This window comes from Vombatus ursinus, unplaced genomic scaffold (assembly GCF_900497805.2).
Source record: "Vombatus ursinus unplaced genomic scaffold, bare-nosed wombat genome assembly UNPS02014832.1, whole genome shotgun sequence".
Taxonomy (NCBI): Eukaryota; Metazoa; Chordata; class Mammalia; order Diprotodontia; family Vombatidae; genus Vombatus; species Vombatus ursinus.
This window is the reverse complement of record NW_020954610.1, coordinates 61,770,773-61,792,134: the sequence shown is the minus strand read 5'-3', so window position 1 is coordinate 61,792,134 and position 21,362 is coordinate 61,770,773. Positions and strand designations below refer to the sequence as shown.

Here is a 21,362-nt window from a genome sequence, read left to right as displayed (position 1 = left end):
GATTTCTTTGGGATACAGCCCTAGAAGCGCTATTGCTGGGTCAAAGTATATGCACTTTTTTTTATTATGCTTTTTTTGGTGAGGCAATTGGGGTTAAGTGACTTGCCCAGGGTCACACAGCTAGCAAGTGTCACGTGTCAGAGGTTGGATTTGAACTCAGGTCCTTCTGACTCCAGGGTTGGTGCTCTATGCACTGTACCACCTAGCTGTGTATGCACATTTTTATAGCCCTTTGGGTGTAGTTCCAAATTGCTCTCCAAAACGGTTGGATCATTTCACAACTCCATCAACAATGCGTTAGTGTTCCAAGAAATTGTTTCTATTTTTGCCTTTGTATCCTCAGCACAATACCTAATCCATAGTAAGGGCTTAATAAATGTTTGTTGAATGAATTGAATTGAATAATATATGATAAGTATATTAGAAAGGTTCAAAAATAAAATACTTTATGAGGTTGAGGGGGAAGGTCATCATCAGTCAAGAGGATCAAGGAAGGCTTCCAAGTACAAGGGGCATTTGTATAGGCCTTAAATGACGATAGGAATTCAACAGATGAAGTCAGAGAGGGAGGATGTGTCAAGTACAAGGGGCAGCATGAGCCAAAAATTGAGACTGTGTTTGTGCAGATAGCAAAGTCTCCAAGGATCAGAACTTCAAGGTGATCTGTGACTCTTCTCTCCTTTGTTACCCCATGCATCCAAACAATTGTCATGCTCTGTAGGGACTACATCCACAGTATCTCTCACACATCAATCACCTCATTTCTTCTACTGCAAACAACCATATCTTTTTTTTTTTTTTGGTGAGGCAATTGGGGTTAAGTGACTTGCCCAGAGTCACACAGCTAGTAATTGTCAAGTGTCTGGTCTGAGATCACATTTGAACTCAGGTCCTCCTGATTCCAGGGCACTGGTCTATCCACTTTTTTTCTACCTAGATTATTGTAATAGCCTCCCAACTGGATTTTGGGCTTCCAGTCTATGCCGTCTCCATCCTATTCCTCACAGTGTTATCTGAATAATCTTCGGAATGCATCAATCTCTGATCATGTTGTCTACTCAAAAACCTCCAGTGGCTTTCCATTGATCACGGAGCAACATATGAATGAATGATCTTTGTATGCAAGCAATCTGAGTCCAATTTACCTTTCTTTTTTTATGTAACTTTTATTTTTTTAAATTAACTAACATTTATTTTCTCTTTGTCTTGCCTCCCCTCATAAAAAAAGGGAAGAAAAACTCCTTGTATCAAATATGCACAGTCAAGCAAAACAAATGCCTGCATTGTGTAACTACTCTAGGCTTTTTTTGGGCTTTTTTCCTTTACATGTTATGTTTCAGCCAAACTGGATTACTCTTTACCCTCTGTTTTTTTTTTCTCTGCCTTTTCCTGTGTCCATATCATTGCTCACATAATCCACCCCCCTCCCCCATGCCTGGAATGATTTTCCTAATCTCCATTTTTTTGAAAATTCTTTCCTTCTTTCAAAATCCACCTCAGATGTCACTCCCCTCTGGTGAAAATGATCTTTTTCTCCTCAATTTTTTTTTTTTTTTTTGCTTTTTGGTGAGGCAATCAGGGTTAAGTGACTTGCCCAGGGTTACACAGCTAGTAAGTGTCAAGTGTCTGAGGTCGTTTGAACTCATGGCCAGAGCTCTGTCTGCTGGGCCACTTAGCTGCCCCCTCAAATATCTTATAATATTTTGAGAATAACCTTTACATTTATCTCCCTTGGAACATAGTTATTTGTGTTCATGACTGCTCTCCTCCTATCTGTTTGATTGCAGGGATTTGTTTCGTTTTAGAGCAAAGTGGTTTTGTATCTATGTAATCTAGGAGCAGCTAGGTGGCTCAGTGGATAGAATGCCAGGTCTGGAGTCAGGAAGACTCATTTTCCTGAGTTCAAATCTGACCTCAGACACTTACTGGCTGTGTGACTCTGAGCAAGTCACCTCACCCTATTTGCCTCAGTTTCCTCATCTGGGAAAAATGAGCTGGGAAAGGAAATGACAAACCACTCCAGTATATGCTAAGAAAATCCTAAATGGGGTCACAAAGAGTAGGATATGACTGAACAACAGCAAAGGAATTAGTTTTGAAAGCTTTCAAGCCCTAGTCACAGAAAAGGGGCCAATGATGAAGTCCCAAAATTGTGGGCATGCCAGAGGAAATAGGCAAATAAGCAAATAGACCCCTTGAATAAATTAAAGAGAACAACTTCTTTGGATAAGAGAAAATTGGATATGCATTTGCAGGAATTTAATCAGCTAACCCCTAGAAGAATTTAGAAGTTTGATAGAGTACAAGCCAGGGACTACTTTGTGGAAGAGATTCCCTGCTGTAGGACACTGTATTTAACAGCAGTTGGACTACAGGGAGACACTCAGTTCAGAGACACATAGCAGTTTGAGAGATCAGTGGTTTGAGAGTTCAAGGCAGGTCAGGGGCAGAGACAGACACTCCAGAAAGACACAGATAAAGACTCAAGGGAAGAAGCACTTTGAGGAGTGGGTATCCTGACAGCAGAAAAGAGAGCTGGACCTAACATTTGAAAGTCAAGCTTTGGAGAAGGGCAGACCCTGGAAGTTGCCAGCTAAGCAACTTGCCCCACCCCCCCAAACATGAAATAGCTGACATTTATATAATGCTTACTTTGTGCCAAGTACTGCACTAAGGGCTTTAAAGCAATCTCATTTGATCCTCACAACAACCCTGGGAGGTAGGTGCTATTATTATACTTTGATGTGTAGAAGTACTTCTTATATAGTTTTTCTTTTAAGTGGTATTTAATTTTTTCCAATTATATGTAAAGGCAACTTTTAATATTCTTTTTTTTAAATAAAATTTTGAATTCCAAATTTTCTCCCTCCCTTCCTCCACTCCCTCTTCCCTAAGATGGCAAGCAACTTGATGTAGGCTATATATATATATATATATATATATATTTACATATATGTCATCATGTATAACATTTCCATATTAGTCATGTTGTGAAAGAAGAAACAGAACAAAAGGAAAAAAAACTACGAAAAAATAAAGTGAAAATATTATCCTTCAATGTACATTCAGACTCCATCAGTTCTTTCTCTGGATGTGGATAGCATTTTCCATTATGAGTCTTTTGGAACTGTCTTGGATCATTGTATTGCTGAGAAGGGTTAAGTCAGTCCTAGTTGATCATCACACAATGTTGCTGCTACTGTGTAAAATGTTCTCCTGGTTCTGCTCACTTCACTCAGCATCAGTTCATGTAAATCTTTCCAGGTTTTTCTGAAATCCATCTGCTCATCATTTCTTATAGCACAATAGTATTCCATTTTATGCATATGCCACAGCTTGTTCAGCCATTCCCCAATTGATGGGCATCCTCTCAGATTCTAATTCTTTACCACCACAAGAAGAGCTGCTACAAATACTTTTGGTACGTGTAGGTCAGTAGGTGCTATTATTAACTCCATTTTACAGATGAGGAAACTGAGGCAAACAGAGGTTAAGTGACTTGCCTAAGGTCTCAAAGTTTATAATGTGTTTGAGACCAGATTTCCCGACTCCAGGCCCTGTGCATTAGCCATTGCATAACTTAGCTGCCTCATAGACATTGTGCCTGGGGAGAAGTTATGTCAGGATTATACAGAACAGAAAGAATGTCCATGCCCTGTAGCTGTGAGTTGCCTTGGCTAAATGTGTTCCATATGTGTGCACCTCACTAACAATATACTTTAAGTCAGTGTCTACTCTTCCTATGTATCTTGTGTGTATCAGTAGAAGAGAGTATCTCTGGCTTATAGGGAGGGTAATATTTTGTAATTACTGTTCTAAACATGTCATCTTAATAAGTGGCTTTGCTAAGAGTTAATTGTGTCTCTACTGGATGATTGCTAATAGGAAGCATACTAGCAGGGGCTCATGTGCTAGAGTAGTGATAATAAGGGCATATATTAGAGAGTAGGAGCTCAAACCCATAGACTATGCCTTAGAACCAGGAAATAGCAGTCATATTTTGGGGACCCAATCCACCAGTACAAGTGTAAATTGGGGAAAATATCCCATAGGAGAAGTTACATATGTATCACCAATACCCAGCACAATGTCATGCATACAGTGTGTGCTCAATAAATATTTATAAAGTTGCTGTCATTAAATTTTATTTATGCAGAATGCACGGAAGAAAATAATATAAAATTTTGGCTGGTAAAGTAGAATGGTGTAAGATTGTGGAGGGATTTGAACAATAGGCAAAGATATATGAACTTTGCAAGCAGACAGTAGGTTGTCCTGAATATTTTAGATGAAAGGGACAACATTTTTGCCACCATGACTAGATCTATGCATTTGGAAGGATTAGTTTGGCAGACTATGAAGGATGGATTGGAGGAGGTAAAGAATAGAGATGGGAAGACCTGTTGAGTCTACTGTAATGGTACAGTCTGGTGGTAATAGGCAATGGCAGTGGGAATAAAGAGGAAGGGACAGATGCAAGAGAAAATAGAGGACTTGGTAACTGATTGAGTATTAAGTAAGAAAGAAGACAGAGATAACAAAACTAAATGTGTCTATAAAGACTAAGGAAATCCAGAGAACAAGTTTAAAAAAAAACAACCCAACAACAACCAGTTTCCCAGACAATGCTTTTGACCACAGCTAGGGGAAGCTACGACCTTGGCTGTAACCACACTGGGGTGCCAGGAGAAGCCAGGGCCACAGCTGAAACCACACTGGGGTGCCAGGAGAAGCCAGGGCCACAGCTGAAACCACACTGGGGTGCTAGGAGAAGCCAGGGCCACAGCTGAAACTACACTCGGATGCTTGGGGAAGCCAGGACCACACTGGGGTGCTAGACAGGATTCAGGTGGATATTGATCCTCTGTGATTTGTTCCTCACCTCTCTGCTCTTACAAAGGAATTGGTGAAGAGGAAACTCAGCAGCAGGTTAGCATGAGGGTTCTAAAATATCCGTTGTTAAAGTGTTAGCCCATCCTTTGTATCCTCACACTTGTGTACTGGGGGTGCGGCAGGAAGTGGCCTAATATCCTCAAGACCGAATTTCCCATCAGAGGGGCCAGGGAAGAGAAACATCCAGGATGAAAGTATCAAGTGGTGACAGGTAGACCAGTAAAATAAAACAAATACATAAATAAATAAAATCACAGACACCAAGCTCCCAATCCAGGAAACCTCTCTATAGTGTCCCTGACAAATTGTCATCCAGTACCTCCTGGGTACTTCCACGATAGGGAAGTCATTACTTCACATGCCAGCTCATTCAATTATTAGAAAATTCTTCTGTTGAGGTGAAGTTTGCCCTCCTTTAATTTCCAACCATTCATTGGCCCTAGTTTTGCCATGTGGAAACAAGCAGAACAAGCATATTCTGTTACATGACATCCTTGCAAATATTTAAGGATATCATGTCCCCGGTTAAGACCTCACTCTTCCATCCCCTGTCCAATCCTCAACCCCTCTTTTTGCTTATAGTTGACTGTCTAGGGCTATAAGATCTGGCAGATTGCAGCTGGCAATACAATTATGTCTTGACACTTTATGTATGCAAATGCTAAAATTAGCCACGGAGGTCAATTTAAACTTGGCTACAGGCAAATTTTCCCTGTGCCCAGAGGCACATTCCTTGTTAAAGGTCCTTGGGGAGCATTATAATTCTCTGTTCTTTGTGGCTTCCAAGAAACCCCAGGAATCATGATTTTGTCTCTCTTTTTGGTTGTGACTGACTGACAAAGATTATTTTTTACTGTGTGAAATTTTACCCCTGTGTCCAGTGGAAAAATCCATCAGTCCATCCCTCTTTTGGTTAGGCTCTGGAGTTTCCTCCCAGGGGCGACTGGTGACATTTTTAGTACTGAATCAATCAAGCAATTAGCATTTATTAGGTGCCTACTAGATGCTCTAGTCTGTTAATATCTTTTTGGATCCTTACTCTATTATCCAACATACTAGCTTTCAGCTTTGTATTATCTGAAAATTTTATGAACACATCATCTATGTCTTTATTCAAGTCATTGATAAAAATGTTAAATAGCCGCAGGGCCAAGCATAGATTCATGGGGATATTCCAAGAGAGACTTCTTGCCAGGTTGATGATGAATCATTAACAGCCACTCTGGCCATCCAAGTAGTTCTTTATTCCCCTAGTCTGAATCTCTTCATTCTCCACAAAAAGTATAATATACTTTATTCTTTTCATTCTTGCCAGAGTGATGCCAGAATCACCCATGGAAATCTAGAAATGTCTGTTGTGATGCTGGGTCAGAACCCTATAACATGGAGATTGAATCTTGGGGGCTATCCTCACTAAAATCACTGTTTCTTTGGCTAATTATGCCCCCACCAAAAGTTTACTGTGTGAAATCTCAGGGTGTAGTTTCTGTCTAGATCTCCACCTATGTGAGTAAAAAGGTCCCTCCAGATAACATATGAGCGCTCAAGTTATAATGTCTATGTTGCATACAGTATAGACACATAGTTAAGAGGCTTCACCACGGCCTGTCCAACTCTGGGGCCAGATACTCAACCTTGTCCAAGAGCTATCTTCTCAGGGGCAGCTAGGTGGCGCAGTTGATAAGAGCACTGGCCCTGAAGTCAGGAGGACCTAAGTTCAAATCCGACCTTAGACACATAACACTCACTAGCTGTGTGACCCTGGGCAAGTCACTTAACCCCCAATTGCCTCACCAAAAAAAAAAAAAAAGCTATCTTCTCTGCTTCTACACTAAGACAACCATCAATAGCTCTTGTGGATAGGGTCCTTCCCACTGAAAAACTCTCAGGTTATCTTCAGAAGACAGGCAGAACACAAATCACAAAGGTTAAGAATTAATCCAGGAGAGGGAGACAAACATGTTCTAGTGATATGAGAACTCACTTGATTTAAGCCCCATTGAAAACCTATGGGCTATCATCAAGGCTAGACTTGGGGGGAAAAAATGGACTGTTCATCAAAGGTACCCTTAATATGCACTTTGATAAAATTATGGTTTTGTGATAAAAAATTATAGAATATGTGTCAAAATCTTGTCAATATAATGCCAAAGCGTGGCAAATAAGGATTACAGCAAAAGAAGGACATATTACATATAAAAATAATTTTAAAGATGTAAAAAAAAAAGCAGAAGGGAAAAGGGGGCCAAAAGGATGTATGGATACCCTGGGATGGCTTCTTTCCAAACAACCAATCCCACAAGAATGGGAGCCAATTGGTTTAATCTGAGGGCAGGCCCCTCCCCCCTCCCAAAGTGAAACTCACCCTCGTTGGTCTAGGTCGGATATACCAGGATGTATATCCATACCCTCCACAAGGAGTTACAATTAAAAGTCTAAAAGGCTCACTACCCAGTAAGCTCATCAAGATGATTGGGGAATTCCCCTGATCAAACCTCTACACTGGCATACCTTCTAAAGTGTCTTCTGTTTCTTTCTATAAGCTTTATTTTAAAAGTCCTTCTAAAATCATTCTCAAAGTCTGGATTCACTACACGGATCAATGTAATAGAGGCACACGCATATTCATGTATTCAAGATTGCTTGGATTGGGAACCAGCTTATATCTAAGATCCTTACTCTTCTTGTGGCGGGGCTCTCGTTTCTGAATGGCATGTGGAAAAATTGGACATTAATACACTGTGGGTGGATGTGTGAATGGGTCTACATTTTGGGACTATACCTAAAGGGCTAAAAAACTGTTCATACCCTTTAACTCAACAATACCACTACTAGGTTTGTATCCCAAAGAGATCAAAGGAAAAGGAAAAGGATCTATATACACAAAAATATTTATAGCAGCTTTTTTTTTTTGTGGCAGCAAAAAAATGAAATTTGAGGGAATGCCCATCAATTAGGGAATGGTTGAACAAGTTGTGGTATATGATTGGATGGAATACGATAGTGCTATAAGAAATGATAAGCAGGATAGTTTCAGAAAAACCTGGGAAGACTTATATGAAATGATATAAAGTGAAATGAACAAAAGGAGGAGAACATTGTAACACAGTAAGAGTAATACTATAATGATGATCAACTGTGAAAGACTTAGCTACTCTGATTAATATAATGATCCAAGACAGTTCTGAAATGATGAGAAATGCTGTCTACGTCCAGAGAGAGAGAAAACTTGTGAACTCTGAGTACAGATTGAAGCATAGTTTTTTCACTTTATTTTTTTTGCAACATGGTTAATATGGAAATGTTTTGCATGATTTCACATGTATAATTGATATTATATTGTTTCTCTTCTCAATTAGTGTGGGAGGGGTAGGGGGAGAATTCAGAACTCAAAATTTAAAAAAATTTTAAAAATAAATATTAAATTTATTAAAAAAAAAGAAATTATAGCATCCAAGACAAAGTACCAACCCTTCTGGCATTTAAAGCCCTTTATAACTAGGTACCAGCATTTATAGATTTATTGTACAGTATTTTCCTTTACACATTTCATTTTTTCTTTTTTTGTTATGTACTGAATAAACATAAACATGACAATTCATTGTACAAAAAGAAAACAAATAAAAAATGGGATTGTATATGAAACAGGAAACTTCCATTATATGTAGTTTGTTTTTTCTACTCCATACAACTCAAGAGTTTTTTTTTGCATAATTCAAATTAAAAAATATTTTAAATTATGAACTCAACCCAAAAAGAGCATTTCTGTACTCATAGCAGAACACAAAAAAAGAATTCTTTGTGAAACCATGAAATCTCCATTTCATACTGCCTGATTAAAAAAAAAAGAATATAATAAATTCTACATACTACTTTTGAAACTGTCCTGCTTGTCTGTGCTTCTTTCTCAACTTCCGTTGTCTTCTGTGCATTTGGAAAAAATGTTATAATGACACTCTTTTGGCATCACTATTGCTAACTCCCTCTTACCACCCCAACAATTAACCAGGAAGAAGGTCTCTGTCTACCTCTGTCAGGAGCAGGGTAGAATGCTTCATCACAGGTATTTGGAGGCATGGTTGGTCATTTCTTTAATCAGAGTTCCTAAATCTTTTGAAGTTGTTTTTCTTTTTCAATGTTGTCCTTGTACAAATTGTTCTTTTTTTTCCCTGCTCACTTCACTCTGTGTTAGTGGTTACTGCTCAGGATTCTCTGAAATTACCTCTTTCATCATTGCTTATAGCTAAATAATATTCCATTACATTCACATACCATAATTTGTTTATCCATTTCCTAATTTCTAAGAGGTGATCTAAGGCATGCCCTTAGACTCGTTATTTTTTCCCCCTTCCTTTTTTAATCCTTAGAGTTCTTCAGTATTTCAAAGTTGTTTTTCTTTTTCAATGTTGTACTTGTACAAATTGTTCTTTTTCTGCTTGTTTCACTCTGTGTTAGTTCATACTGCTCAGGATTCTCTGAAATTACCTCTTTCATAATTGCTTATGGATAAATAATATTCCATAACATTCACATACCACAATTTGTTTATTTATTCCCTAATTTCTAAGAGGTAATCTAAGGCATCCCCTTAGACTCTAGTTATTTTTTTCTCCCCTTCCTTTTTTAATCCTCCTTTTAGGATAAGAAAATTGTGACTATTGCCTCTTTAGAATCATCCTCCCTCTTAAACCTACCCTTCCCCTCCATCCTCACTTGTTTCCCTGTGGTTTGATGCATTTCTAAACAAAATGGTATATAGTTTCCACCCTTCTTTGTCCGTTTCAAAGAAGAGTGAAGTTCATCTGATGTCTATTCCCCTCACCCTTTTTTCCATGTTTGTATATTCTTATATAGCTCTACCAATTGTATGTTTTTCCCTCAACCCCTCTAAAACATTTATTATTTTCCTCTTGAATTTTTGTCTCATACATGAGATTGAACCTCACAATTGCTTTAAACTGAATATCTTTAATTATTAGTGAGTTAGAGCATTTTTTTCATATAGTTGTTGATAGCTTGGATTTATATCCTTTGACCACTTGGGGAATAAAAGTTTATATCTTTTGCCTTTTGGAATATTTTATTCTGAGATCTCTCATTTATATTAGAAGTTGTCTGATTTTGTGTGATCCTGATTATAGTTTCCTGGTACTTGAGCTCTTTCTGGATGCTTGCAGGAATTTTTCTTTTTCTAATTTATTATTTATTTATTTTCAAGCATTTTTTTCTTTTTAAATTTTGAGTTCCAGATTCTTTCCTTCTGTCTCACCCTCCCCCCACCCCAACTAAGATGGCAAACAATATGATATCAATTATACACGTGAAATTGTGCAAAACATATTTCCATGTTAGCCATATGACAAAAAAAGCCAGAAAAATTATACTTCAATTTGCACTCAAATTTCATCAGTTCTCTCTCTGGAGGTAGATAGCATTTTTTCATCATGAATCTTTTGAAATTATCTTGGATCATTGTATTGATCAGAGTAGCCAAGTCTTTCAAAGTGGGTCATCATAACAACATTGCCGTTACTGTGCACAATAATCTCCCAGTTCTCCTCACTTTAGTTTCTACAGGTCATGTTTTTTTTTTTTCTGAAACCACCCCCTCATCATTTCTCATAGCACAACAGTACTTCATCAAAATCACATACCACAACTTATTCAGCCATTTCCCAATTGATGAGCATCCCCTTAATGGACAATTCTTTGCCACCATGGGAACAGCTGCTATAAATATTTTTGTATATATAGGTCCTTTTCCTTTGATCTCTTTGGGCGTACAGACCTAGTAATGGTATTACTGGATCAAAGGGTAGGCACAGCCCTTTGGGCATAGCTCCAGATTGTCCTCCAGAATGGTTGGACCAGTTTACTACTTCACCCACAGTTCATGAATGTACCTATTTTCCCTCATCCTTTCTAGCATTTGTCATTTCTGATGGGTGTGAGGTAGTACCTCAGAGTTGTTTCAATTCACTTTTCTTTAATCAATAGTGATGTGACCATTTTCATGTGATTTTAGGTAGCTTTGATTTCTTCTTCAGAAAACTGCCTATTCATATCCTTTAACCATTTATCAATTAGAGAACAGATCTTATTTTTATAAACTTGACCCAGCTCCCTATATATTTGAGAAGTGAGGTCTTTATCAGAGAGATTTGTTGTAAAAGTTTCTGATATTACTTCATTGTCTATGGTACATTTTTAGCAAAATGTAATTTCCCCACTTATCTCTTTTAATTGGGTCTAAAAAAGCAAAAGCTTTTGCTTTATCTGAGATCACGATTGCTACCCCTGACTTCACTTGAGCGGAAGCATAATGTATTCTGCTCCAGACATTTATTTTAACTCTGTGTATGTCTTCCTGTTTCAAGTGTCTCATGTACACAACATATTGTTGGATTCTGGTTTCTAATCCATTCTGTTATCTGCTTCCATTTTAATGGGTTGGCTCTCCCATTCACATTCACAGTTATGATTACTATTTATTTCCCTCCATCCTATTTTCTTCCATTTATCCTTTTCTCTTTTTATCCTGTCTCTTTTCAAAAGTCTATTTTATTTTTAACCACTCAATCTGCATCCCTTAATCTGCCCTCCCTTCTATCATTCCCCTCGCCCCATATCTTACATCCCCTTCCCTTTTATTTCCCTATTGGGTAAGATATATTTCCATGCCCAACTGCATGTGTACATAAATTCTTCCCTCTTTGAACCATTTCTGATGAGAGTGAGATTCAAGCATTGCCTACCAACCCCCCCCCCCACCATTCCCCCTCTACTGTAAAAGCTCTTCCTTGTGTGCCTCTGTTTTTTCCTTTCTTTCTTTCTTTCTTTTTAGGCAATTGGGGTTAAGTGACTTGCCAAGGGTCACACAGCTAGTAAGTGTCAAGTGTTTGGTCTGAGGTCGGATTTGAACTCAGGTCCTCCTGACTTCAGGGCCAGGGCTCTAACCGCTGTGCCATCTAGCTGCCCCCTGTGCTTCTTTTATGTGAGAAAAAATTTCCCCATTCTACCTCTTCTTTCCCCTTTCTCCCAGTGCATCCCTCTTTCTCACCCATATATTTATTTTTTGTAGATCACCCCAACATAATTAACTCAGAACCTCTGTCTATGTGGACTCTTTCTAACTGCCCTAATAATGATAAAGTTTTTAGTAGTTTCATGTATCATCTTTCCATAAAAATAGGAATAAAATCAGTTTAGTTTTGAATCCCTTATGATTACTCTTTCATGTTTGCCTTTTTGTGCTTCTATTGACTCTTCTGTTTGAATGTTATAGTTTCTATTCAGTTCTGTTTTTTTTTTCCAATCAAGAATGCTTGAAAGTTCTCTATTTCATTAAATATCCATTTTTGTCTTAGTTTTGCTAGGTAGATGATTCTTGGTTGTAATCCTAGCTTCTTTGTCCTCTAGAATATATTCTAAGCCCTCTGTTCCTTTAACATGGAATCTGCTAAATCTAGTGTGATCCTGACTGTGGTGCACTGATACTTGAATTGTTTCTTTCTGGCTTCTTGTAATACTTTCTCCTTGACCTGGGAGCTCTGGAATTTGGCCATAATATTTTTGGGAGTTTTCATTTTGGGATCTCTTTCAGGAGGTGCAGTGGATTCTTTCCATTTCTATTTTACCTTCTGGCTCTAAGCTGTCAGGGCAGTTTTCCATAATAATTTCTTGAAAGATTATGTCTAGGCTCTTTTTTTTGGATCATGGCTTTCAGGTAGTCCAATAATTCTTAAATCATCTCTGCTTGATCTATTTTCCAGGTCAGTTGTTTTTTGAATGAGATATTTCACATTTTCTTCTATTTTTTCATTCTTTTGACTCTTGCTGAACTGCCCATCCTGGTGCAATAGACCTCTATTGTAGACCTACCTAAGTTGTCTTAGGCTGGAAAAATGTCTCCCTCTGACCTTTTGTTGGCTCTGCTGCTCCAAATTTGACTTGAGGTATTATTTTAAAGTTGTTTAGAGGGGAACGTTGGGAGAGTTCAGCTGGGGTCCCAGCTTGTAATCCACCATACTGTTGCAGAATTTTTTCTTGGATGTTGTAGCTCTGAATTTTGGCTATGATATTCCTGGGACTTTTCCATTTGGGTCTCCTTTTAAGAGGTTATTGGTGAATTTGTAATATTTTTACTTTGCCTTTGTTTTTAATAGTTCTGGGCAGATTTCACTTTTGTTTTTTTGAAATATAGTTGCCAGGCTTTTTACAATTCATTAGGAAGTCCAATGATTTTTAAATTATTACTCCTTGACCTGTTTTCCAGGTCAGTTTTTCTTTTTTGATATCTGATTTTTTACATTTTATTTTTTCAATTTTTTGATTTTATTCAAATATTTCTTGTTTCATGGAGTCTTTTTGTTTGTTTGTTTGTTTGTTCATTCTAATTTTCAGGGATTCCATTTCTTTTCTTTTCATTTTTTTTTTTGGCCTAAGCAATGGGGTTAAGTGACTTGCCCAGGGTCACACAGTTAGCGAGTGACAAGTGTCTGAGGTCAGATTTGAACTCAGGTCCTTCTGACTCCAGGGCCAGTGTTCTATCCACTGAGCCACCTAGCTGCCCCAGGGATTCCATTTCTTAAGGTTTACCATATTCTCTTCTAAGCTACTCATTCTCCTTCCAATTCTTTTCTCAAGAGCTTTTATTTCATTAAAAAAAATCTATTTGCTTCATTTCTTCTGGGTATTCAGCTAGTCCTTGAAAAAACTTTATTTCCCTTTGAATCTCTGCTGGCAGTTGTTATGGAGTTATGTTTGCAATAATTTTTGAAACTAGACTTTTTTTTAACTTAATTTCTCCAGTCTTTCTTCCTGAACTAGACCCTTGTGCTAAAGCCAGACTTCACTCCTTGTTGCACCTTTGAGTGGGGTGCTCAAACCAGCTTCGTCCCTTGGATTCTTATGCTGACCTCTGCTTCCCAGGGTTTGACCTCCCTAAATATTTGAGATTGAGAGCCCTGGATCCTCAGGACACTCTTTGGCACCTCAGGACTTAATGCTAGGGCCCTCAGAGCTGCTGCTCTTGGCCTGTCCTGCTCTGAGCTCTGCAGCCTCCACTGGACAACACTGTACTGGTTGTCATTTGCTGCTGCTTCCCTGGGCTTTAAGGGGAACCCTCCACTCTTACTACCCTTGGGCACAGGGCCTTTCATGCTACATGTATCCAGTCTCTGGTTGTGCTGGGTGGGTGAGGGTCCTTTCCTTTTGCTTATGGGCTGCCGGCTAATTTTTTTGTGTAGTTCTGGAGCAGAAGAAATCACTGTAGTTTCTCAATGAATTTTTTAATCGTTTGGTCTGGAAAACTTCTGGGTTGTATTGGAATTGGTATGTTGGGGCAAGTGGCCTGCCACCAATTCAGGTGGCCATTTTGGCCAAAAGAACAGTATAATTCAAAGTTGCCTGTGTCACCTTTTAAGTATCGTCATGCAAAACAATCCCACACATTGTCTGGGTGGTGTGCTGCTGGGCCTGTAGTCAGGAAGATGAGTTAAAATCTAGCCTTAGACACTTACTATGTGACCTTTGGCAAGTCACTTAATCTCTTTGCCTCAGTTTCCTCATCTGTAAAATGGGGATAATAATAGCACCCACCTTGCAGAGTTGTGAGAATCAAATGAAATAATATTTGTAAAGTACTTAACACAGTTCCTAGTACATTAGTAGGTACTATACAAATGCTATGATGATGATGTCAATGTCTGAAAATGTCTTTTTTTTTTTTTTTTTACCTCTAGTCCATTACTTCTCTGCAAAGAGATGGTAAACATGATTTATCATCAGTCTTCTGGAGTTTCAACTGGTCATTGAACTGATCAAGTCCTTCATAGTTGTTTTTCTTTACTACGTTATAGTTATCATATAAATTATTCTCTTGTCTGCCCATTCACTCTGCATTAGTTCATACACATCCTAGATTTCTCTGAATTTCTCCCTTTCACAATTTTTTTGTGCCACAGTAATATTTCATTACATTTATATACCATTTGTTGTTGTTGTTGAGTTATGTCCAATTCTTTGTGACCCCATTTGGGTTTTTTTGGGCAAAGATACTGGAGTGGTTTGCTATTTCTTTCTCCAGCTCATTTTGCTAATGAGGAAACTGAGGCAAACAAGGTTAAGTGATTTGCCCAGGGTCACAAAGCTAGTAAATGTCTGAGTCTGTATTTGAACTCATCTCTTCCTGGCTCCAAGCCTGGTGCTCTATCCACTGCACCACTTAGCTGCCTTATTTTTTACTTAGTCATTCTCTAATTGATGAGTACTATACTTTGTTCTTTGCTACAATGAAAAGTGCTGTTATACATCTTTTTTTTGTTCTTATGGATCCTTTTTCTCTCTCTGATCTTTATTGCTGCGTTAAATGTCATAGTTTAATGACTTTTGGGGTATAGCTCCAAAATGCTTTCCAGAATGGTTGGACCACTCCATAGTACCACCAACATTCATTAGTACGGTTGTTCTTCCCATTGCTCTTTCAACAATTGTCATTTTTCCTTTCTGTTATCTTTGAAAATCTTATGCTTTATATACTTTTCATTCCAGGTAAATTGTTCTACTTGTTCTCTATTCATGACATCCCATCTCCTAACTCTGTGCCTTTCCACAGCACTGTTCCTCATGTACAGAATGCATCTCCTTCTCACCTCCATCTCATAGAACCCTCTGCTTCCTTCAAAACTCAGCTTAAGTGATATATCCTATAGGAAGCTTGTCTCGATCACCCCCAAGTTGCTGTTGTCCCTGAAAATTGGTATATAAATATATGTGTATATATTTATATATCTATCTCAATATGTAAATATAGCTATTCATATACGCTCTCTCTATCTATATATCTTATATTCAATTTTCTATGCACATATTGTTTCCTTCCAAGAGAATATAATTTCCTTGAAAACAGGCACTATTTGTCTTTGTATCTCCAGTGCCCAGGCACAACACCTGGTTCACAGTAGGTTCTCCCCCCTACCCCCCCCCACTTAATCGTATTTTATTTTTTCCAATTACATGTGAAGATAGTTTTCAAATTTCACTTTTATAAGATTTTGAGTTCCAAAATTTTTTTCTCCCTCCCTCCTCTCCCACTGCCCCAAGACAGCAAGCAATCTGATATATAGGCTACACATGTACACCTGATCATATTAAACATATTTCCACATTAGTCATGTTGAGAAAGAAGAATCAAAACAAAAGGGAAAAACCACGAGAAGAAAAAATTAAACAACAAAAAAAGAAAATAGCATGCTTCCATCTGCATTCAGACTCTATAGTTCTTTCTTTGGATGTGGATGGCATTTTTCATCACGAGCCTTTTGAAATTGTCTTAGATCATTGCATTGCTGAAAAGAGCTAAGTCTATCAAAGTTGATCATCGAATAATGTTGATGTTACTGTGTACAATATTCTCCTTACATAGGCTTTTAATAAATACTTGTTGAATTGAACCGTAACCCAGACTTCCTACGTACCACCTATGTCTAGCACTGTAACAGTGGCTGTGATCTAGGGCTGGCACACCTGGTGGGCTTCTGGACAGAAAATTCAGGGCCTTCTTGCTCCTTTTGCTTTTATCCAGGTAGAATCTGATCATTTTCTTCAGACTAGAGTTAGTGACAGATGAGCCCTTGGTCTCTCCCCTCCCCTTCAATGCACAGCCATTTTTACACTAACAGGGAGGGGTAAATGCTTAATTAAGTTCAGGAATGAAGCTTAAACAGTGAGATTTTGGGCATCATCAGTAGATGAGGAAGGGAGATTGGTTTTGGGTGATGAGGCCTTTTAGAATCCCTGAAACTGTACGAGGGAGGCAGCTACCTACTCCTAAAACTAACCAGTTTACAGATGTATATTCGTGCCCACCCGACGTGAACACATAGACTCATGGATGTTCATTTCCCACTCAGTACCCTTTTGTAGGCATAGGCAATTGGTACTTAACTTGGCAAAAAAGATAGCTCTAGGTTGGATCCAACTATGTCTCCTCATCACTTGTGCGAGCTGGGTGTGGGTCTAGCTCACCACAATGACAACATGCGGGGAAGGGACTAGGGACCCAACAGTGAGGCGACTGAACTGAATCTCCCAGCCTCCACCTGCTAGCAATTCTCTTGCACTCAATTCACTTTTACTTCTCAGGCAGCATTTCCAAATCCTGCATCCTATACTCTGGCCATCATCCTCACCTCAACTTCCTTCCCTCTCTCTAGAACTTTGGACTCTTGCCCCTGGAACCACCCACTAAACTGACGTGAACACGTGCTCATGCGTAGAAGGGCTAGTGATCCAAATATAGGCTGGCTAATTTAAATCCCAAGAGAGGTCTATTGTTGATACTATCAGTGTTTACCTTTATATTTTTTTCTTTTCAAAGAGATAAAAATTTAAGATTAAGATATGTACAAGATATTCCAAAGGTCTTAGTGTAGTGTTAAGCTTTTAAAGCTTAAAATTGCACTAGGAATTTTGGGACCCCATAAGTATGTGGTGGGACTCTCTCTCTTACATACCTATATTCAGACCAATATTGGATCATAGCCATTTCTGTGTGTATTCTTCTGTGCTGAAATACACATGAAGACATACACATGCATATGCTCGCATATGCACAACACACTGCACACATATACATATACATACACCTCCATATGCAGAACACACTCCTACACAGGTATATGCATTCACATGAATTCATACCTAGGCTCACAAAGTTCAGACAAGTACTGGCATGCTCACACACATCTATGCTCATTCATGTCCACATACTGTGGACATATCTTTATTTCCTGGCGTGGGGGCCCAGCTCACATGTTCCTATGCCGGGTGAAATACTGCATGTCCCTGGGGAGGGAAGAGCAGAGTAGGTGAGGGCTAAGGGTCAGAAGGGCTTGCTGGGGCCGGGACCAGAAGGTCCAGGGAGCCCAGAAGGTAGTGGGGGGCTCTGCTGCACAAGGGGCTCAAATTCCTAGGCAGGGAGGATGATATCTCGAAGGGCAGGCATCTCAGCAAAAGGTATGTAGTCAGCTCCTGAGGGGGAAACCAGCATGGGGTGGGGGAGAGGGATGGTCATGGATGGCTGTTGGGGGGGGGGTGGCTGTGAGAAATGGGTGACAGTAGATGGGATGAGCAGGGAAAATGGTTAGTGGGGGGATGGTCTGGGAGGTATGGGAAACCATTATTTAAGAGCTGGTCCTAGACCCAGGGAGAATAACCCTAGGGGAATGTATGTAAAGAAAGGGATTTGGAGGAAGAGGTGGGAAATTGGAGCAGATACATTAAAAGGAAGTGGGGGGGATGGGTGGGTTATGGAGATTGGGAAACCCCTCACCAGATGACCCTCCCTCACTGTATGGCCCCCTTCACTGTATAGCCCTCCTTTCCAAATGGTATTTCTCACCATATGGCCTTTCTTACCATTTGACTCCTCCTCCATATGGCCCTCATTGTTCTGTATAGCCAGCCTCATTATATGGCCTACTTTACCATACCACCTTCCTTGACAAATGGCTCCCCTCTCCATATGGCCTCCCTCATCACCCTAGTAGAGCTGTCTTTCCATCTGGCCTTGTAAGGGGAATGCTCATCTTGCTTTGTTGGGATTTAATAGGCATATCCAATTTTAATGTCTATTTAACATATTATGTTCTATAAGAACACAATTAAGGGACTTTAGGATAAGTCCTCTTCCCCTGGGGATCTCTGAAGGAGAATTTGGGGAACTGGTCTAATCTGATAACCTAAATTTGAGCCATGGTTTCACCGTCCTGCTCTTCCCTTTGTCTGATAGCTCCAAGGGAGATGGGAAACAACTGAAGCGAGAGCCTGGTTCTTTCCATCTAATTATGAGGATGGAAGGAATTGGGTCAGGAGTTGAAGTGAAAGGAAAGAACCAGTGACTTTTGCTCCATGAACTGGGTCAGCCAAACCAACCAACTTTCTTTAGACTGTCGTTAAGTTTAGATTAAAAAAAAATCCTCATCTCTTTTTTTATGCCAACGTGTTAATTTTGTTTTTGTCTCTTTCCTTTTAATTTTTGAGTAAAAAAAGTTCCTTTCTATAAACTCTAGCCTTGTCTTGGCTGAAACTAAGGGGACTGGGGACATAGTTCTCTAAACCTCATAGGAAGTGTGTATGGTGATGGCCGCAACCCAGTCAACTCCAGAACCTAGGGAAAGCAGGCAGAATGGGAAGACAGGGAGGCAGGAGAACTAGGAGAGATGGTTCTGGATGCACTTTACTACTTGGGTTATCCATTATGATCCCCTTCACCATATAGTATGACTTGTCATAGTTTTACCATATGGTTTCATTCAATATACAATCCTACTCACCATGCAGCTACCTATTCTCCAGAGGCCTCCCTCACCATGCCCCGCCTTAGCACACAATCTCCCTCACCATATGGCTCCACTCTCCATATGTCCCCCTCACTGTACAGCTCCCTTTGCTGAACAGCTCTTCTCACCAATTGGTCTCCCTCCCTGCCTCCTGGTCTCCTCTGACTCAAAGAAGGTTTCATGCTCTTCCCATCGTCGGTCACATGCAGCACAAAGGAAGTTGGACTGGAAGAAGTTGCACTGGCATCCTGTGAGAGGGCAGAGGGAAGGGAGCAGCAGCAGCAGAGAACATAGAGGCAAATAGAGCATTCCCCAGTCTTGGTTTCCCCTCCAACTTATATCTCTCCATCTCTCTCCTTTTCACTCATATTCATAATGCATCTATCTCTAAATTCTTATTCCTGTCATCATCCTCATTTTTAACTTCATCCCTATCTCCACTTTCATTCCAATCCTATTCTGAACCCCGACATCTCTCACTAACCTCCATTCTCATGCCCATATCATTCCCAATCTCTCATCACATTCCCATTATCTCCAGTCTCCTTCATTTTCTGATTTTGTTCCCTTTACCATTTCATTCCCAATGCCATCCCAATCGCCTATTTCCATTCCTAAAACGACATTTTTTTGAGTGTGAAACAACATGAGTTGTAAATAAATTTCAATCCTTTGTGCAACTCAAAGACTCACTGGGAGAACAGCTTCCTCCTTCACTGGACTTCCCCAATCCCACTCCTTCTTCGATCTAGGCAAATAAACTTCATTAGAGTCCTTTGGGCGCCCAAAGAACCACTAACAATACACTTGTTTGCTTTCACTCCCCAAGTTAATTCACTGAGTAGCCCATGTTCCATATCCATTCTCTTTTCACCATCCTATTTCCCCTAATCAATTAGTCCCTACATCTCCCCATTAGCATTTCCCATCACCCATTCCCAGGGGAGGGGTACCATGATGTCGACAGGCGTGGGACCCTGTGGCTAAGTGCTCCTCGTGGCTGTGTTTGCAGCGACAAAGGGCCCTCCAAGCTTTGGGGTTAAAACCAGATCGTTTCTGAAGCCAGAACTCTCCTACTTCTTCTGGCCGTGATGGGATGAAGCAGAACATTTGACACCGGCACGCAGTCTTGGTACAGGGAACAGATATATCTGTAGGGGGAAAATGGGCGGGTGGGGAGGGGTCCATCCCTCCTATAACTGACAGTATCTAGTCCACTCCCCAGTGCCTGAGAGGATACAGCCTATATTTCCCTGCTGTAAAACTGGGAGCATGTGGTTGCCCTCTGCTCTCTGTTGGTGTGATAATTCTGCTGTTCCACTTCTACCTTTCTCTTCCGTACCCGAGATGATCCGGTGCTGGGCCAGCAGATGTCCACAAAAGCACTTTAACTCATTCCCAATATGGTAGCAGTCCCATAGGTAATGAGGGCAGCGCCATCCAATGTAAAGACCTGAGGAGCAGAGGGTTAGAAAAGGAAGGGGTCATGCTACACAAAGTAAGGGTAAGTTAGGTTGACCAACTGACTGAAGTCTGGAAGACTTCATCTCATCACACACTCTTTTTCATTCACTTGCTCAGGGATACCTCCAGGGTTGATACCTTTCTTTCACAGATAAAATAAAGTTATGATTCAGTGAAACAAATGACTAGGAGTTAAAGTTCCTGGCTTCAAATGACCATTTTGCCACTTACTACCTACATGAGCTTGGTCAAGCCATTAAACTTCTCTTGACTTCAGTTTCTTCATTTGTAAAATGAGGGAGTTGGATAAGATGACCACTAACGTGCCTTCTAACTCTATATTATATGAAATCTATGAACATTTCCCAGTCAGCCTCATCTGTCCTCTAGGTACCTTACTTATCCTCAAGAATTCTCCATTGTCCCCAAGTATTCTCACCTACTCTGGAAGTGTTTTAGTTAGGAGTAAATTTTTCTAATCACAGTTGGAGGATAATAGAATTTTAGAATTTCAGAGGTGTAGGGACCTTAAAGACTCTCTTATCCAACCTTCCCAATTTATGAAAGGGAGATAGAAATAAACAGTCTGGTGTTTCTTCTTCTAGCTCTGCACTTACTACTAACTAGCTGTGTGCCCTTGGCCAAGTCACTTCAGTTTTCTGA

General features: G+C 39.7%; 1 protein-coding gene across 1 annotated transcript in view; it reads right to left on the bottom strand.

Annotated features, from left to right (window-relative positions):
- Positions 1 to 17,677: 17,677 nt before the first annotated feature.
- The window catches only part of FAM221B (family with sequence similarity 221 member B), a 48,179-nt gene continuing 44,494 nt past the window's right edge, over positions 17,678 to 21,362 (bottom strand). The window contains exons 3-6 of the mRNA XM_027839139.1: positions 20,578 to 20,688; positions 20,189 to 20,386; positions 19,364 to 19,483; positions 17,678 to 17,739 (exon numbers count right to left, since the gene is read on the bottom strand). Coding sequence (XP_027694940.1) covers positions 17,678 to 17,739; positions 19,364 to 19,483; positions 20,189 to 20,386; positions 20,578 to 20,688 — 491 coding nt within the window. The remainder of the gene's footprint in view (positions 17,740 to 19,363; positions 19,484 to 20,188; positions 20,387 to 20,577; positions 20,689 to 21,362) is intronic.